Source organism: Mustela nivalis, assembly GCF_964662115.1.
Source record: "Mustela nivalis genome assembly, chromosome: 2".
NCBI classification, from domain to species: Eukaryota; Metazoa; Chordata; class Mammalia; order Carnivora; family Mustelidae; genus Mustela; species Mustela nivalis.
In genome coordinates this window covers 185,367,825-185,383,624 of record NC_139021.1, presented here as the reverse complement: position 1 = coordinate 185,383,624, position 15,800 = coordinate 185,367,825, and the positions used below count along the sequence as shown (strand labels likewise).

General features: G+C 58.7%; 1 protein-coding gene across 1 annotated transcript in view; it reads left to right on the top strand.

Moving 5' to 3' along the window:
- The window catches only part of TCERG1L (transcription elongation regulator 1 like), a 175,160-nt gene extending 159,640 nt beyond the window's left edge, over nucleotides 1–15,520 (top strand). The window contains exons 10-12 of the mRNA XM_082717821.1: nucleotides 8,082–8,171; nucleotides 12,083–12,201; nucleotides 14,716–15,520. Coding sequence (XP_082573947.1) covers nucleotides 8,082–8,171; nucleotides 12,083–12,201; nucleotides 14,716–14,872 — 366 coding nt within the window. The 3' untranslated portion in view covers nucleotides 14,873–15,520. The remainder of the gene's footprint in view (nucleotides 1–8,081; nucleotides 8,172–12,082; nucleotides 12,202–14,715) is intronic.
- Nucleotides 15,521–15,800: the final 280 nt, after the last annotated feature.

Sequence of the window (15,800 nt, the reverse complement as noted above, 5' to 3'; positions counted from 1 at the left end):
TTCCACAGAATCGCCCTAAGAGGCCGCCTCTGTCCTGGAGAGCCACGGGCATGTTCGCTCCCGGGCTTTGCCTGGGCCCTCGGTAGGTGTTGATGGACACGCAGGTGGTCCTCTGCCCTTGTGTGCGGAAACACATGTAATCGTGAGCGCTTGAATCGACCGGGCCGGTCTGTTCCAGTGCGGTCAGGCGCAGAAGACACGATGGCTCTCGGGGCCTTTGAGAAGCAGAGCAGGCCTCGCTTCACCTTCGGGACGCTGGCATTGCCCGTCTCTCCGCTTGGGAAACCAGCCAGCCCCCGCTCACCCGCACAGCCTCAAACTAACCTCACGGGAGCTCAGGGCTGCCCGGGACGCCCACCTTTCCTCCCAAGGCTGCCGGCAAGCCAGCTTGACGAGGCTGCTTGAATTTATCCCCGGGGCCTCGGTTGAGCAGTTTCCATGATGAGATTTCCAGCGCGTTCTTGCTTCATTGCAATGGGTGGTTCTCTTGGATTCTTACATCTTCTCTGTGAGACTCTTACGTGAAAGAAAATCAGCAAAAACAGCGCAGAAATATGCTGCGCCGCCCGGGGCTCTGAGTCTGGGGGCGACGGCTGAGCCTGTATTTTTGCGGGATTTCAGAGGAAGCCCACACACAGTTCATGAATAGAAAAGATCGATTTGAATTTACTGCTGATGTCCTAAAGCAATGCGGCCATTTATGACTTTTTGACTTTATAAAATATGCCAGCAGATTTTATAAGTTATTCATGCTCAAGAGCATTTGATAGCTAAGCCCATAAGATTTCTAGTTGCTTAGAAATGAGGCACAGAAAGGTCACTTTTTTCATGGACTGAGTGATTAATAAGGTTTTTTATTGCATTTGTTCAGCGCTCGCGTCCAGAAATCCGTGTGCTCGCAGAGCGACAGAGCCGGCTCCCGTGGGCTCCCGGTCGCGGAGGAAGGCCGTGGTTCGCGTTCTGTGGGGATGACGAACTGGGAAGGGGCTTCCAGGTCCGTGGTTTTGGAGAAGCTACCTGATGGCTCAAGGAAGGTTTTATTTTAATTTTGTTTTACTCTACGAACCACAGTAGAGTTTTGTTTTTTTTTTTTTTTTTTAACGAAAACCAAAACTGTCAGCCTGCGAAGGAGAGGCTTCACTGAACAGAAGATGATTCTTGAGACCCAGCCTATTCCGATAAATGTATTAGGAACATTAGGAACATGTGACTGAGAACTTGTTCCTCTGCCTCGTGTCCCTCAGGAGCGGGGGTGGCTTTCCCAGGGCCGGGAGAGGAAGACTGTGGGAGAGCCCTCGGTCTTGCTCCGGGGACTCTGGGCCCCGCACCTGCTGTCTGTCTGGGGTCCTTCTATGGGGCACCCTTGGCCAGCTTCCCCAGAGTGGGTGGCCTGGGGGAGGCTGGCTCACCCTGTCGCCGTCTACCCAGGTGAGCCTCCGGGAGGTTGGACCCGAGTCCATTAGAAAGAGGAACTTGCGGGCCGCACAGGCACGCCCGCCGGGCCACACCAGTCCGTCTCTGTGCAGAGATGGTGTCCGTCGTGAGGCCGTTGGTAGAAAGAGACGGTATCGGGTGTCTTCCTGCCAGCAGGGCAGTCGGGGAGGGCTTCTCCCCGCAGCTAGACGGCCACCCCCTCCCTGACTTCTGAGGCCCCTCCCACAGACATGCAGGTGGCTTTGCCTCTGCAGAGCCGGAGCAGGCACTTGGGCCCGGACAAGTGGTCCTCCCGCGCCAGCAGCCCGTCACGGCCCTGGAGGCGAGGCCAGCGCACCTGCCGTCTGCTCCAAGCAGTGACTCGTGCTTCTCGGGGAGCTGAGCGGCCCCGTGCTCTATGGCAACTCTTCAGATCTCTCAGGCACGTGGGAGCCCACGGATAACAGGCAAGGGCCTGGGCACGTCGTCTGTGCAGTGAAAGAGAATTGGCCAAAATAAAAGTCTCAGTGGGAAAAAAAGTCGCTCCAAATCCCATCAAAAGAGAATTATTTTCATCAGCAAGGTCCATTTCTTTCCAGTCTTTCTAATAATAGATTTTAAGATGCCAATAATAAATACTTTTGTCTTACAGTATAAGCAGGACTGAATGTAATGGAATGTGGCTCGACCAGATACTTCGTTTAACACAGGCCTATGAGGCTCAGCCGACTTATAAGTTTGGATGCTGTTTTCTCTTAGTATCAACCTTCGGAAAACATTTTGGATGAGATCGTGATATTCAATTCATTGTCCAAAAATCCTGCATTTTCATTCAGAGCTTGTGTTCTCCAAATGTGCTATTTTGAACAACAGCCCGAGTGAGCACGTTGGCGCGTGAGCTCCGTGCGTGTAGGGTGTTTCCTGCGGGCGTCGGCGCTGGGTCGCTCTTACCAAATTGCTTGGAGGAAAGTCGTTTTCATGCAGTGCGCTCATCCAGCGGCCACGGGTGAGAGGCCCCGAGACTGCGTCCTGCCCGCACACCCCGCCTGACGAGGAAGAACTGTAAATATTTATCATGTTTGAACCACGTTGCTCCTTTCCTGGGGCTTCTGTTTCGTCTCGGCTCCGATGCCGTGGTTCTTCTTTCCCGAGCGGACTGCCATGGCCCGTGGCGATCCGGATCTTTGGCTACGAGGTCAGTGGTGGTGAGATCCTGTTCTAATCACGTTGATGCCCTTGGGGAGGACCGTGGGCCACCACTCTCATTGCCAGGATAGGATTCTGTCGATGCCTAATGTGAAAACAACCCTCAAACGTGAATCAAATCAGCAGAGAACGCCGGTGGAGGGACAGCACGGAATCCCACATGTCTACTGCAGCGGAAGAGGCTGAAGTTGGTAAAATCCCACGAGCGTGACCACGGAGGGTGAGCGAGGACCACCCCTCACGGTCCTCGGTGAGGATGGACTGGGGGGCTGGACCGTCCTGAGCGCTGTTGAGGCCGGTGTGGGAGGGCGAGCCGGACCAGCTGGCTGGCAGAGCCCAGCAGACTGTGAAACAAGGGTCCACGTCTCCCGCCTCTGGTCCTGGAAGCAGAGCTGGGTGCCTCAGGCCGGCGGAGCTCCTGAACCTTCCTTCAGTGGCCACTGGGTCTCAGGCGTGGTTACCAAGCACCACGTCCACCCATACCCATGACCTCAGAGCCCCTCAGAGCCCTTGGACCGGCTCCCCACCTCCCTCTCTCCAGGGCCGGGAGGCTGCTGCGGCCCCGGACAGAGGCATTAGTCAATGTCCCCGAGGCGGGGCCAAGTGTGGGACCCTGTCAGTGGCCAGGGCCCGAGGGCAGGTCCCTGATGCCCAGCCTGGCCCCCTCCTCGGGCAGCGGCAAGCACAGGCCGCCGCCCACCCCTGTGAGAGGTTCTTCATCCGTTCTTCTCGTTTGGAGCGTTGTGGAAGGGAGCGTCATGCAGGCACGCACTCATGTCTGTGCGCGGAGATGGCCCGCAGAGCCGTCCTATGGCCCCTGGGTGGACGCAGCCTGAAGGCAGGAGCGTGCTGGCCACACCGTGTGGCTGCGGTGCCCGCGTCCCCGAGGCCAGAGCTCCTGTCGCAGAGCCGTGAGCTTCTGAGAGATGCTTGCTGTCCGCGGGGCGGGGAGGCCGTGAGACAGGGCGGAGAAGCCATGTGATGCTGGACAGTCCACGCTTGGGATTCCGGGGCTCTGCTGATACTACAGAGCAAGGAGCGTGTAAACACAGTGCGTCTGAGGGTCAAGTTTGGGCAAAACCTCAGCTTCTGAAGTACGTGCATTTGTGTTTGAGCTGGACATGAGCCCCCCGGAGACCCCGGGGCCCCCCAGCAGCATCCCTGAGCCCGGACGGCAGCCGCTGCGGGTGGGACCCTGGCCGAGCCAGCGGGAGGCAACGAGCCTGGTGCCGACGACGGACGGGTGGACAGACAGTCTTGGGCAGCTCTGCAGCCCTGCCTGGCTCCCCGGTGGCCCCGGCGCTCCCCGAGTGTGCCCCAGGACACCGTGCCCTGCTCCCTGGTGCTTGGGGCAGGCAGGACCATCCCCTGCCGCCTTCCCCCCTTCCCTGGCCCCTCGGCCCCCGGCCCTTCCGTGAGCTGGGCATTGACGGATGCTCGGAGTGGCCTTTGGCCTTGAAGATGGAAGCAGGGTCCAGCTCCTCCTTCGGGCGCCCTGCCCACGGGGGCCTCGGGCTGTGACGACCTCCCCAAGCCCGCTGTCCTCTCACGTTCCAGCCAGAACCCCAGACGAGACCCTTTTCCTCAGTCTTCAGAGAGGCTTTGGGGAAGCTGAGGCTGAGGTCAGAACCCGTTTTATCTGGAGGTTTTTCTTCTCTGCACGAGGCCGCGGTCAGCTTCAGCGGGCTCCGGCGGAGGGTCAGCCTCTCCTGTGCCCGGCCGGGAGGGGGACAGCCGCCGAGCATGGGGCACCGCCGGGGGGCCCTTCCAGCTGGGATGAGTGCTCAGAGGAGCTCAGAGCTCAGCCGGTCGGGGCTCCCCCTCTGAAGCGGGGAGGGTGGCTGGGAGGCCTCGGGGGCCTGGTGACCGGCCGGCCAGTCTGCGGGCTTGGGAAGGCGGGGCCCTGGAGCCGCGCGGGGACGCGTCCAGTCAGTGCCCTCGATGCTGCCAGGCTGGACGACATGAAGGACGGGCCGAGTGCCGGGGAGAGGTCGGCGGCACAGCCCCAGGATCGCACCCCGGGAGTACTCTAGGCGGCCAGCCCCCCAGAGCTGCGGAGTCTCCCGGTGGCCGGCTCGCCGAGGTGCACAGACCAGTCCGGGATCGCGGGTGACAGGAGCTGATCTCGGGCTCTCGGAGCCAGCCCCGCGGGGGAGACAGACTGGGCACGGGACCCAGCCAGGCTCAGAGGAACCGCGGCGCTCTGCAGGAAACGGCGTGAAATTGGCTGAGGAATTCACCTTTCAAGGACACGAGCACGTGGGAGCCCCGGAGCCCCAGACGAGCCGGCGAGACGACGAGAGAGGTAGCCGCGTGCTTAGTCCTGGGGCCTGGCAAGGGGCGAGGTCCTCAGGCAGCCCCGAGGTGCCCACCCCCAGGGTGCACCCGGGGTCATCCCCTCCCTTGAGAAGGGGTAGGTCAGTGAATAGGATGGTGGGGTTTGGGACGTGATCTTCCCTAAGACTCGGACGTCCATGCGGACTCTCCTGCCAGCTGTGGGGAAGTCAGCCACGCTGGCATGGAGGGGCTGTGGCAGGGAGCACTGGTGGCCATGAGTCTGAGGAGGGCTCAGCCGGAGACGGGCGGCCTCCAGCCCTGCCCCATGGGGTGAGCTTCCCAACCGAGACATGCCCCTGGGGGCACGGGAGTCAGGCCCAGGGAGTCAGGCTTTCCTCAGAAGCAATTCTCCCCGTCTGTCCCACCTGCAGTTGTCAGGAGCAAGTCCTCGGGGAACAGCGGGGCCTCGCGCATGAGGCCCGAGCGGGGCCCGGTCACACGCACAGCTGTCCACCCTCCCCTTCTGCTGTGATGCCCCGGCCCCGGGCCCCCCGCCTGGCTGTGCCTCTGTCCACCGCAGCCACTGTTCCCCGAACCTGATGCACCTGCTGGCCTGGCCCCCAGAGGGTAGGACAGTACCTGTTCTGTCGTTGTGAGTGACCGTCCCTGCCGAAACGGCTTCCCCTGCCTCGCACGCAGATGGGGACTTCCTTTGGAGGCAACCATAAGTTATTAATTTTTAAAGAGCGATCGTATTACACGTCCAGATCTGCAAAACCCTCCGAGCACCTGCTCTCAGCCATGCTCTGCCTTCCCTAGTGAGCAGAGATGGCGCTGTCTGCCGGGGCCCTCTGGGGTGGTTGGGAGCCCGTCTGTGTGGGCTGAGTTGTGCTGCCCACGATTTCTCTTGGCAAGAGCCCCGGTGCTGCTGTGGTCAGGGGCAGAGAACCACGGGGTCAGTCGGTCTGGACACTTCCCCAGGGAACCCCCTGTCCCTGCGGCTGGTCCACATTTCATCATGTTCTCAGTCCTTGGGAGAAAGTCTCTGCGGGGAGACTGGGTCATCCTGCCCAGGAGTGCAGTTCATGAATATTAAAAAGGGGCTTTTATTTTTATTAGGAAAGATAGAAAGTGTCCATTAAAAAAAAAAAAACCCACATGTTAGGCTGGACAAGTAAAGCACATTAGGATTGTGTCTCTACCGGGAATGCCTTGACGTGTCCAAAGGCAAGAGGGAGAGAGGGCAGTTAGCGGCCCGTTAGCCTCCGACTCCCCTACACCCCACCCAGCCCCGAAGAGCCTTCCTGAAACGCACGTGACCTGTGGCCGTGGCCCCCGGGGGAAAAGGCTCAGCTTCCTCAGTCGGCCTGGGACGCTGCCGCCGCTTCCGGCTCCTCCTGGGCTCCTGCACCCCCAACCGCGCTGCCCCCCTGCAGCCCCGACGTCCCTCCAGCTCACGACATGGTCAGAGCACCAAGGCAGCCCTTCCCAGACACGTCCCATCCCTTCAGGAGCCTGACGAGTGTCCGTGCTCCAGAAGAGTCCGTGCTTTGGACACTCATCCCGGAGCTGGTGGAGGCGCCCCGTGGCCCCTGGGCCCGTCTCCACCACAGGTGCCTGCCGGGAGGCCGTGAGCTTCCTTAACTGCCCGAGTCCAGACCACGCGCTTTCCGGTGTCGGGGACCTTGACTTCCTCTGGGTCCTCAGCACGCAGCGCGGGGCCTACGGCAGAGTCAATGTTTAGTCAGTGTTTCTAAGCGAGTGCACTATCGTGTGAATGACTTAAACACTTCCGTGCTCTGTCAGTGAGGAGAAGCCGGCAGCTGCACGTCCCACAGCCCGGGGCACACTCGACTGTCTCAGTCCTTCAACAGGGGGACCGGGATTCCCGCAGAATTGTCGGATTCTGGGGCTGAGGCGGGAGAGATGCCTCAAAGTTCCAGGAAATAAGGAGGTGCCCCCCCCCAGCGGCAGCCTAGCCGAAGGCACACAGCGGCCCACCAGCCAAGCCCTCCACGGCCAAAGCTGGAGCCACTCGAGCACAAGAAGGAAGTCACATCGGGTCATCGCCCAGATTGTGGAATAAACAGCCACGAGTCTGTGAGCAAGTCAGTGAGGGAATAAAGAAGTCGACGTGGGAAACGGGTGACCGTCCCATCCAGAATGCCAAGTGACCGGTGTTCGGATCCCCCGCCCCCCAGAGCGGAGCGTGGCCCTGGGCGTGGGCTGTACAGAGTGGGTCCCCCAGCAGCCGAGCACGGAAGGGGAACCGAGAGTGGACGTGCGGGACAGATCTGGGGACGCAGCCCCAGCCAGGGGGTCGGGGCCAACACCGACCTGCTGTACGTCACGGCGACAGTGAGAACCACGAGGGCGCGTGCTGACCACAGTGCCCGTCTCTGGGCTCCTCCCCTGGGACCCAGAACCCCGTCTCGTCATGAGCAAAGCTGAGATCAGTCCACGGAGGGGCGTCCACGGCGCGACCGGCACCCATCAAAACCGGTCCAAACAGCAGGGAAAGTAGAAACGCTCCCAGCCCAGAGGGGCCTTGGGAGATGCGACGCTTCCTGTCATGTGATGTCCTGGGTGGGACCCTTGCGAGAAGAAGAGACCCGTGTGAAAACCTAAGAAGTTGCTCGTGAGGACCTTGGGTAGCAATAGTGTAGACAGACCTGGGGTCCCTACCCGTGCGAGGAGTTAACATCGTGGCAAGCCGGGTAAGACGTGTCGGTTTGTAATGCTCTTACAACTTCTCCGTAAATCTAAAACCACCGTAAAATAAGATAGTTTGTTTAAAAAAATAACCTTCCTGAAAACGTTTAATTATTGATTAGAAAATCAACTGTTTGCAAGAAGTTGCCCCGTCATGGCCGTGGTGTTCTGACGGTTCTCACGAACGTTTCAGCCAAGACATGACATCCCAGATTGCTCCGGCTCCCCGGGTGTAACCGGGGCTTCCGATCGGAGGCAGGTGGCCCTGGAAGACACCCAAGGAAGACAGTGTCGCGGGTGTCGCGGGTGTCGCGGGTGTCGCGTCTGTCGCGAGTGCAGGAATCAAATCTCAAGCATCGGTTTCCCAGAGAGCTGGGCACGCCGCTGAGCCTGGGGTCCCTTAATGCGGTTCCCACCAGTGATCAGGCTCAGCCTCGATGCTAAAAGCGACTCTATTGAATATCTTTCTTCAGGTGTCCGCGTTTTCTACCTGGGAGAAGGAGTTACATAAAATCGTGTTTGATCCGCGCTACCTCCTGCTGAACTCGGAGGAGCGGAAGCAGGTAAGGCGGGGACGAGGCGTGGTGGGGGGTTCCGGACGTGCACACTTGCACGGCACCCCCCGTCCCCACCGGGGGATGCTTGCCTGTCGTGTCGTGTGGTGTCGCGTGCTCAGAGGGGAAGGGCAGTGGCAGACGGAGCGTACTCGCTCGTGAGCTGGTGCGTGGGAGCGGTGACCAGGCCGGGGAAGGTGACCCCTCCCTGTGCCTCGCAGACCATCGGGGGGTGACCCCACAGGGGAGACCCTCCCACCCGAGGATGGGGCTGCCTGTGCTGGGAACACGGACCACACCCCAGAAGAGTGTGTTAGGGAGACCTACGGTCATATCTGATCACAAGGACGGGGAAGACGGCCCAGTGAAGGGAGGAGCAGGGAGAGGGAGGTCCTAGAACGCGGGTCCCCAGAAAGCTCAGGAATGCATCACAGGACAGTTTCACCTGACAAGTCTGCCCTGGCTTGTTGACAAAGCGGGTCACGGAGCCAGTACTGCTTCCCAGATGAGGCAGAGGGACAGAGGGACGCTGTGCCGACCCCGGGGAGGGGCTGAAGCCGTGACGTGTGAGCCTGCACAGCTCAGCCAGGGTCTGGCGGGGGAGAGGGTCTCCCCGGAGCCCGGCCGGAAGGGCCCTGGCATCAGTTCCAGAAGATCTGGATGTGCTTGTCTCCGGTTCCCGAGGCAATCCTGCCTCTCCCTCCTGCACACGGAGAGCGGGTCATCAAGAACAGCCCCTGAAACAGAGGGGCCTGAGAGTGATTGCAGCGGGTGCTGGGTCACCACGGTCTGTACGGGCTCAGGAGGGCCCGGGGCCAAGGGGTCAGAAGGGGCTCTTTTCTCTTCCTTTCTGTCATGGCGTGAAGTTCCTTCAAGCCCGTGCTGGGATGACCAGGGAAGCACCAGGAGAGCCAGGCAGAGCCTCAGGACTGCGGACCCTGATGGTCCCAGAGATGGCAGAGCCCCCCTGCTACCCCCACCCCCAGCGCAGCCTTGTGCTTGGGATGGCCCTAGACTGGCCGCTTTAGAATATAGACCTTGGACCTTTCACGACCTTAGAATTAATGGTCCCTGCACTGCATTTCCCATGAGCTGTATTTTCCAGAAAGAAACATTTAAAAAATGTAGAAAATGTGCTAGCAGTGGCTCCAAAAAAAGAAAGAAAGAAAGAAGAGTCACAACAGAGCCAGACAAGGTTAGATTATACACATAGAATCCGAAGAAAGCTCAGACGGCAATCACCGATTCTGTCGCACCCTTTTGTTGTGATATTAAGGACCAAAGTCTGACTACTCGACTCTGAAAACAGGTAAGAAGCTTGTTTCTCTGCGGCAGTGAGGAGCGCGCTGGCTCACATCTGCCGACCATCTGCACATCTGTAGGCAGTCAGGACAGTCCTCTCCAGTTCACGGGGGTGTTTGGAAGGCATTCACCCTTTGGGGGAAGCTGAGGAAGTGAGGCTACCCGCCCGCAGAGAAACAGCCCATTTATGGCCTCAGGCTTTCTTCCGCCTCTGAGCGAGTGGGGCGTACGGGGCACAGGTGGCTGTGGTGATGAGCAGTTCCCCCGACCCGGGGTGAGGGGAACCCATGGAGCTGTCCTTCTAGCCATGGCCAGAGCAGCAGGTGCCAGGCAGGCGGGCTGAGACTCGCGGGGGGCCAGGACCCCGGGCCCAGGCCTGGACATGCCCTGGAGACTGGTCAGACTGGAATGTCAGCTCACACCAAGTACCCCCTCGGACCCCTGGGAAGCCCCAGGTCCCTGCAGGCCTGTATCGATAGCCTATAGCTTGGCTGCGGAAGCCTGTGGGGAAGAGCAAGAAGTGGCCTCTTGAGCCGCCCAGGCCAGCAGTGCCAGAGAGCCCATGACTGAGTGCCGAGTTCGTAAGACAAACCAGAGGTGGTCCGGGGAAAGGCGGCCATGGCTGTGCGCACCGGTGCTGGAGCGCCCCTGGGGAAGGAAGCAGTACTAGGGCCGTCTGCACACCCAGTCCTACCTACAAAGGCGTGGGTGGCTTTTTCCTGGGGGAGCTGAAGCTCCTGGTGGCCCATCGCCACCTCGCCACCACCAGGGCCTACGGGGGAGAAGTGACTGAGCCCAGATTAGGGGTCGGACAGCACCTCTCAGACCCATTTCCATGGTGACAGAGAACGTTCCCTTTTTATGACCATAGATCGTGCCATTAGGAGGTAAGAGTGAGCGAGGCCTCTTTTAAAAAGTCCTGCTCCGCTTGAATGAAAGTAGCATCACGGGTCGAAGAGGGAAGGAGACCCACGCGTTGGCTTAGAGCAGCCTCCGCGGAGCAGCAGCCCCAGGGGGAGGAGCGAAATCGGGTTCGCTGGGCCGGTGGTTCCGGCACCGGAGAGGCGGGGTCCCTGCAGCCTCCGACCCCGCAGCCAGGCAGGGTTTCTTCTGTCCAGATTCAAAACGAATAGAGCGAAACTCGGACTCGCGACGGAGCCCCATGCTTCTGTGTGGGGGATGAGCCTGCCTTCGCCTCTTCTCGGAACCTAAATTGTAAGACTACTGCAGGGCTAGGACACCACCGGCCTAGCGGGCGCGAGGAGCGGACCCGGCTTTCACTTCGACGTACAGGCCCACCCTTTCGGTTTCCGTCCTGCCCCGGCGCCTCCCGTTGAGGCTGACTCGCCCGGAGGAGAGCGGCTTCCGTTTGCCCAACCCCGTTGGGCCGGCGGTTACCGAGAGAACCGGAGAACGCCCCTGCTGTGGCCATGGGGGCGCGTCCCCCTCCCGCTCTGGGGCAAGTGGGCGGGACACCCCAGAGCCCGTGGCTCCGACTCACGCCTGCCGTGGCCAGGGACCGGGCTGGCTCAGGAGTGCTGCGTATTGGCCTTCTGTGATCACACGTGCGATCTTCACGATCTTTTTATTTACGTTTGCACACACGTTGGCATCATCTCCAGTGTTTTCTCTCTTAAGCTCTCAGGGCTCCCACAGCACAAGGCCCCCTCTAAGCTCTGATGCATAAATGGCGACTTGCCGTTGTTAGAGCAAGGAGCCGCCCTGGTCCTGGCGAGGGAAGATCCTCCGGGGCGGCCGCAGACATGCTCACGGCATCGTGCGGTTGTGTGGGCGGCTGGTTTTCAGTCTGCACGAGCTACAGTCCCAGAGTCACCGGGGCACCTGCCTGACAGACCACACTCGTACCTTTAGGCTAGGGAATGTGGTTTTCCCTTTGGCTTAGCTTGCAAAACCCACCTCTCGTCAGACAGGGGCTAGTGCGGCAGCTGAGCATCTGGCCTGCACTCGGGGGGTTTACCTAGAGGCTCCTTGACATGCCCAGAGGAGGCCTCCTGTGTCCGCATGCACCCCCGATGACCAGACCCCACGCTCACAGGCAGTCTTCTTAGGGACTGGAGGGTGGGGAACCAGAGATGCCAGGTTGACTCTCTTTTCACGAAGGTAAAATCGTATTTGGAGACCCAAATGCCATTCTGTTCCTGAGGAATCAACTAGAACAGACGACACAATCTGTCGTGTTACTGGGACTACCAGCGGCGATGTGACCGTCAGCCAGATGGTGTGACCGGACGAGCTACTCACAGCCTTCCTAGACCAGAACCATGGGGGCAGCGGGGCTGGGCGTCTGGAACCCTCAGTAGCTCCCGTGGCCTCCGGACGGGGCTGCGCCGCCCATCCTGCACCTCCCCGGGCAGGGCTGATTCGGGGTTTGACCCCGAGATGGCGCCTCGTAGGGACCCAGACTTCATCAGGCAGACACTTGTCTCATGACGCGGAGAGTGCCTCCCCTGCAAGGCTCCGGCCTCAGCCCCAGCCGCTACGGAGAAGAAGGGCCGAGCCACAGGCCCTCTCGCTGTGCTTTCGTGCTGTGTTTGAAGCCCAAGATTTCCTTTCTGATGCGCAGCCTCGTAATACCTTTCTTGTGTGTGTGTTTTAAGATATTTGAACAGTTCGTCAAGACAAGGATAAAAGAAGAATACAAGGAGAAGAAAAGCAAACTGCTGCTCGCCAAAGAAGAATTCAAAAAGCTTCTGGAGGAGTCTAAGGTGTCACCCAGGTACGGAGACGAAACAGACGCCGGGCGTCCCCAAGGCCGGACGTTTGCCCTTGACCGCAGACGGCTCTCATGGTCTGGGTCTGTTAAACCGCACACCCCAGCGGGCCCTAGACACCACGAGTGTGATGACGGCGACCCCCTGGGGAGGGAAGCCGCCTCCTCCCTGCCGAGGGGGAGTGAGCCTTCCAGTGGCCGCCGTGCTCCCTGCCCCTCCCCACCACCTGCGCCGCTGTCCCTCTGTTCCGCTGCCCAGATGCCTGGTTTTCCAGCCTGGCATCCCTGACCCCACGGTCTAAATGATCAGCAGGTCAGCACTGGGGAGGGGGGGTCTTACTTCAGATCTAGGGATCAGAGACTGAACACACAGGCCACAGACAGCAGCAGGAACATGAACCACCCCCACCCCGCTGGCTCCAGATGCCTTCCCGGTCGACTGGAGTGCAGACAGGAGGTGAACTCGCTGGAGTAAATGGGCCTGGTAACATTGTTGCCAAAATGCACATACAATAACCATCACTCCCACGAAATAGAACAAGCCCACAGGGGGCTGACATCACAAATTAGGAAAGTACGTGGACTTCACTGTTCTTAAAAATTAGCTCCCGTTGACTGATATTCAAAAACTAATGAATGTGCACTACTTCTGAAATGACAGAACTATCACTTTTATAAACAAAAAGTGTGGTTTATTTTCATTTGGGCTTAGGACATTAGGTCTAAGTGGACACGTATGTGTTAGTATTTTATAATAATCCCTTAGTACAGCATCGTTTTTTTAAATAGATGTTAACTGACGTTGCTTTCTATGAAGACCTATGCGGTGGGAGATTGTCCAGTTCTCCGGGTCGGGTTGGGTTCTGACAAAACTGCGGGAGTTTAAAGAGCAGATATTTTCTGAATGGGAGAAAATGTAGCATGAATGATCCCCATCACAAAATGCTAATCTAGAAAAGCAACTGTGCTTCTAGACATTTGTAATTGTGCTTTTCTACCATTAGAGATGAGAACACCGGCTTTTCTGTGTCCCCCACATGGTGACTCTAGGAGAGAGGAGATGATCTGGGGCCCCTGCCTCGGGGCACAGCCTGCTCAGCCCCTCCTCAGTGTGGCAGTGGCTGAGGCGTCACACGTTTCTGAGCTTCTGGTCTCAGGTCTCATCTGCAGGCAGCACAGCTCCAGCAGGCTCCCTGTGGGGTGCTGGCAGGGAAGCAAACTGCCTGGTACCTGGAAGGAGCTTGGTGAAAGGGAGGTCCATCACCACCACCAGCACCACCACCACCAACACCACCATCTCTACCATCACCACCACCACCACCACCACCACCACCACCATCGCCACCACCACGTTCATCACCACCACCATCATCACCGTCACCATCATCACCACCACCAACATCACCATCATCACCATCACCAACATCCTCATCAGGAACATTTACATAATATTCTTGATCTGTCCATTGGTGAAATGTTAACAATAAGCCAACACATTTCCCCTCCTCTGATGAAAACAAAGGAGAAAATATTCAAAATTCATTGAGCAATTAGGAGAATGATCACACACACACACACACACACCCCGGGAAAATGAGTGACTCCTGTGCGTATGTCATTTTCTCCCTGCCGCTCCCTGCGCATTCTACTAGATGTGCAGTCGAGTCGCTGCACGCTGGATGGGCAGGTGAGCTCAACACAGACCATCTGAGCATCCCTGGAGGCAGCCTCTCAGTGCTTCTTAGCTCTGACCCTGTCCCCACAGCCACATGGAGAGCCAGAGCCACCCCCTGCCCAGCTCTCGGGGTCTTGGGATGGGGCTGGGAGCCACAGGGGGTCGTGGTCGTGACCATGGCAAGGGCCAGGAAGGATCCTGAGTGTAGGGCGAGGCTCCCCAAACAAGCCACGCTGCCTTCCAGTGGTGACCAGTGCCAAAGCAAGGATGGGCACGCCGGGCCCAGGGCCAGCAAGAGTGGCCTGGGGCAGCCAGCAGATGAAGAGAGCCACGGACAGGAGGGGACCCTGGCGGCCACGGCAGTAATGGGCACAGGTGGGCGGTGGCCAGCTCTGAGGGACAGAGGCCAGACGCTGGTGAGACGGAGCCATAGCAGGGTTCAGGGGATCAGGTCCCTGCCAGCCCCTCCGGGGGGAGTGACACCCAGCACGGGAGCAGGTGGGGCAGGGGTGAGAGGCCACAGTTACAGCCTTCAGTCCCGTACCTGCCCCATGCCCTGAGTGTCCCCCAGCATGCCGCAGGTCCCGCCCCGTCCCCGACCTGCCCCACGTCCCGGCCCTGCCCCACATCCCGGGCCTGTCCCCAAACTGCCCCCCGCCGCTGTACCCGTCCCATGGCCTGCCCCATGTCCTGTCCCCGTGTCCCGCTGTCTACCTCATGCCCTTTCCCTGCGGCCGGATGACAGCCAGATCTGGTGAAAGGGGCTGTCCACCCCCAGGCGATGCCAAGAAACGTCACACCCACCCCCGGGGCAGGGGTTTCTCAGAAAATCTCTTGTTTTTCAGAACCACATTTAAGGAGTTTGCGGAGAAGTACGGCCGGGATCAAAGGTTTCGACTTGTTCAAAAGAAGAAGGACCAGGAGCATTTTTTCAACCAGTTCATCCTTATCCTTAAGAAACGGGACAAGGAAAACAGACTCAGGCTACGGAGAATGAGATGAGTGTGCAAGCGGCGCGACGAGCCAGGTGCGGGGCGGCGCGGGGCGCGGGCGCGGGCTGCTCTCCGAGGGTTACTGTTTCATATTGAAGCTCTTTTGTACGATGTTCCGAGTTTGACGCATTTCTAATTGCCGTGGTAGGTCGCTCCTTTAATTGTTTTAATTATGCAAATTCCTTGTAATATATACAAATTATAAATCTGCTGCGGGTTGTAACTCAGCAGAAACATCTATAACCGTCTCCAGGCGTTTTCATGAGTTGAGCCGATTATCTGAAACTTTTCTGAAAACCTTCGTGCGTCCGCGATGCCGAGCTCCTTCCGCGAGTGTGCTGGGTCTCGGTCCCGTGTTCTGAGTAGTAGCCGTAGGACATTCATCACCAATCATAGTGACGACCGTGAGCATCTCTGCACGTGGACCCTGGACCCCTGCAGGAGTCGACGGGCATCGCCTCGTCCCCGAGGGGGTGCCGGGCCCGGAGAGGGCGGCTGTGCTGCCGGAGGTCCTACTTAAAATGGAATTATTTTGTACAAAATCATCATATTAATATTTGAGTTATTTTTATTGTAATGCCCAGAGTTTGCATGAGATTTTTCTCATCATCTTTGTATAAAAAGAATTTTAAATTTTTTTTAATTAATAAATATTTTAAACCAGTGTGGCTTTGTGGTAAGACTTCTCACACGATCTTCGGCGGCAGAAATGTGTTTCAGGGAAGACACTGTGTCCTGAGAGACTCGTGAAGACGTTGGTGTGTCCGTACAAAGGCTGAGGAGTGTGCAAACTAAAATCTTGCTTTTTAGGCCCTGGGCCCGGAGGGGCCGCGTCGGCCACAGCCCAGCTACGGTGTCTCTTAATCGTTGTGTGTTTATCACGGGGTTCACGGAGCCTCTCTTTGGAGGGGCTGCAGGTGTCCCCACGCACGGGGACG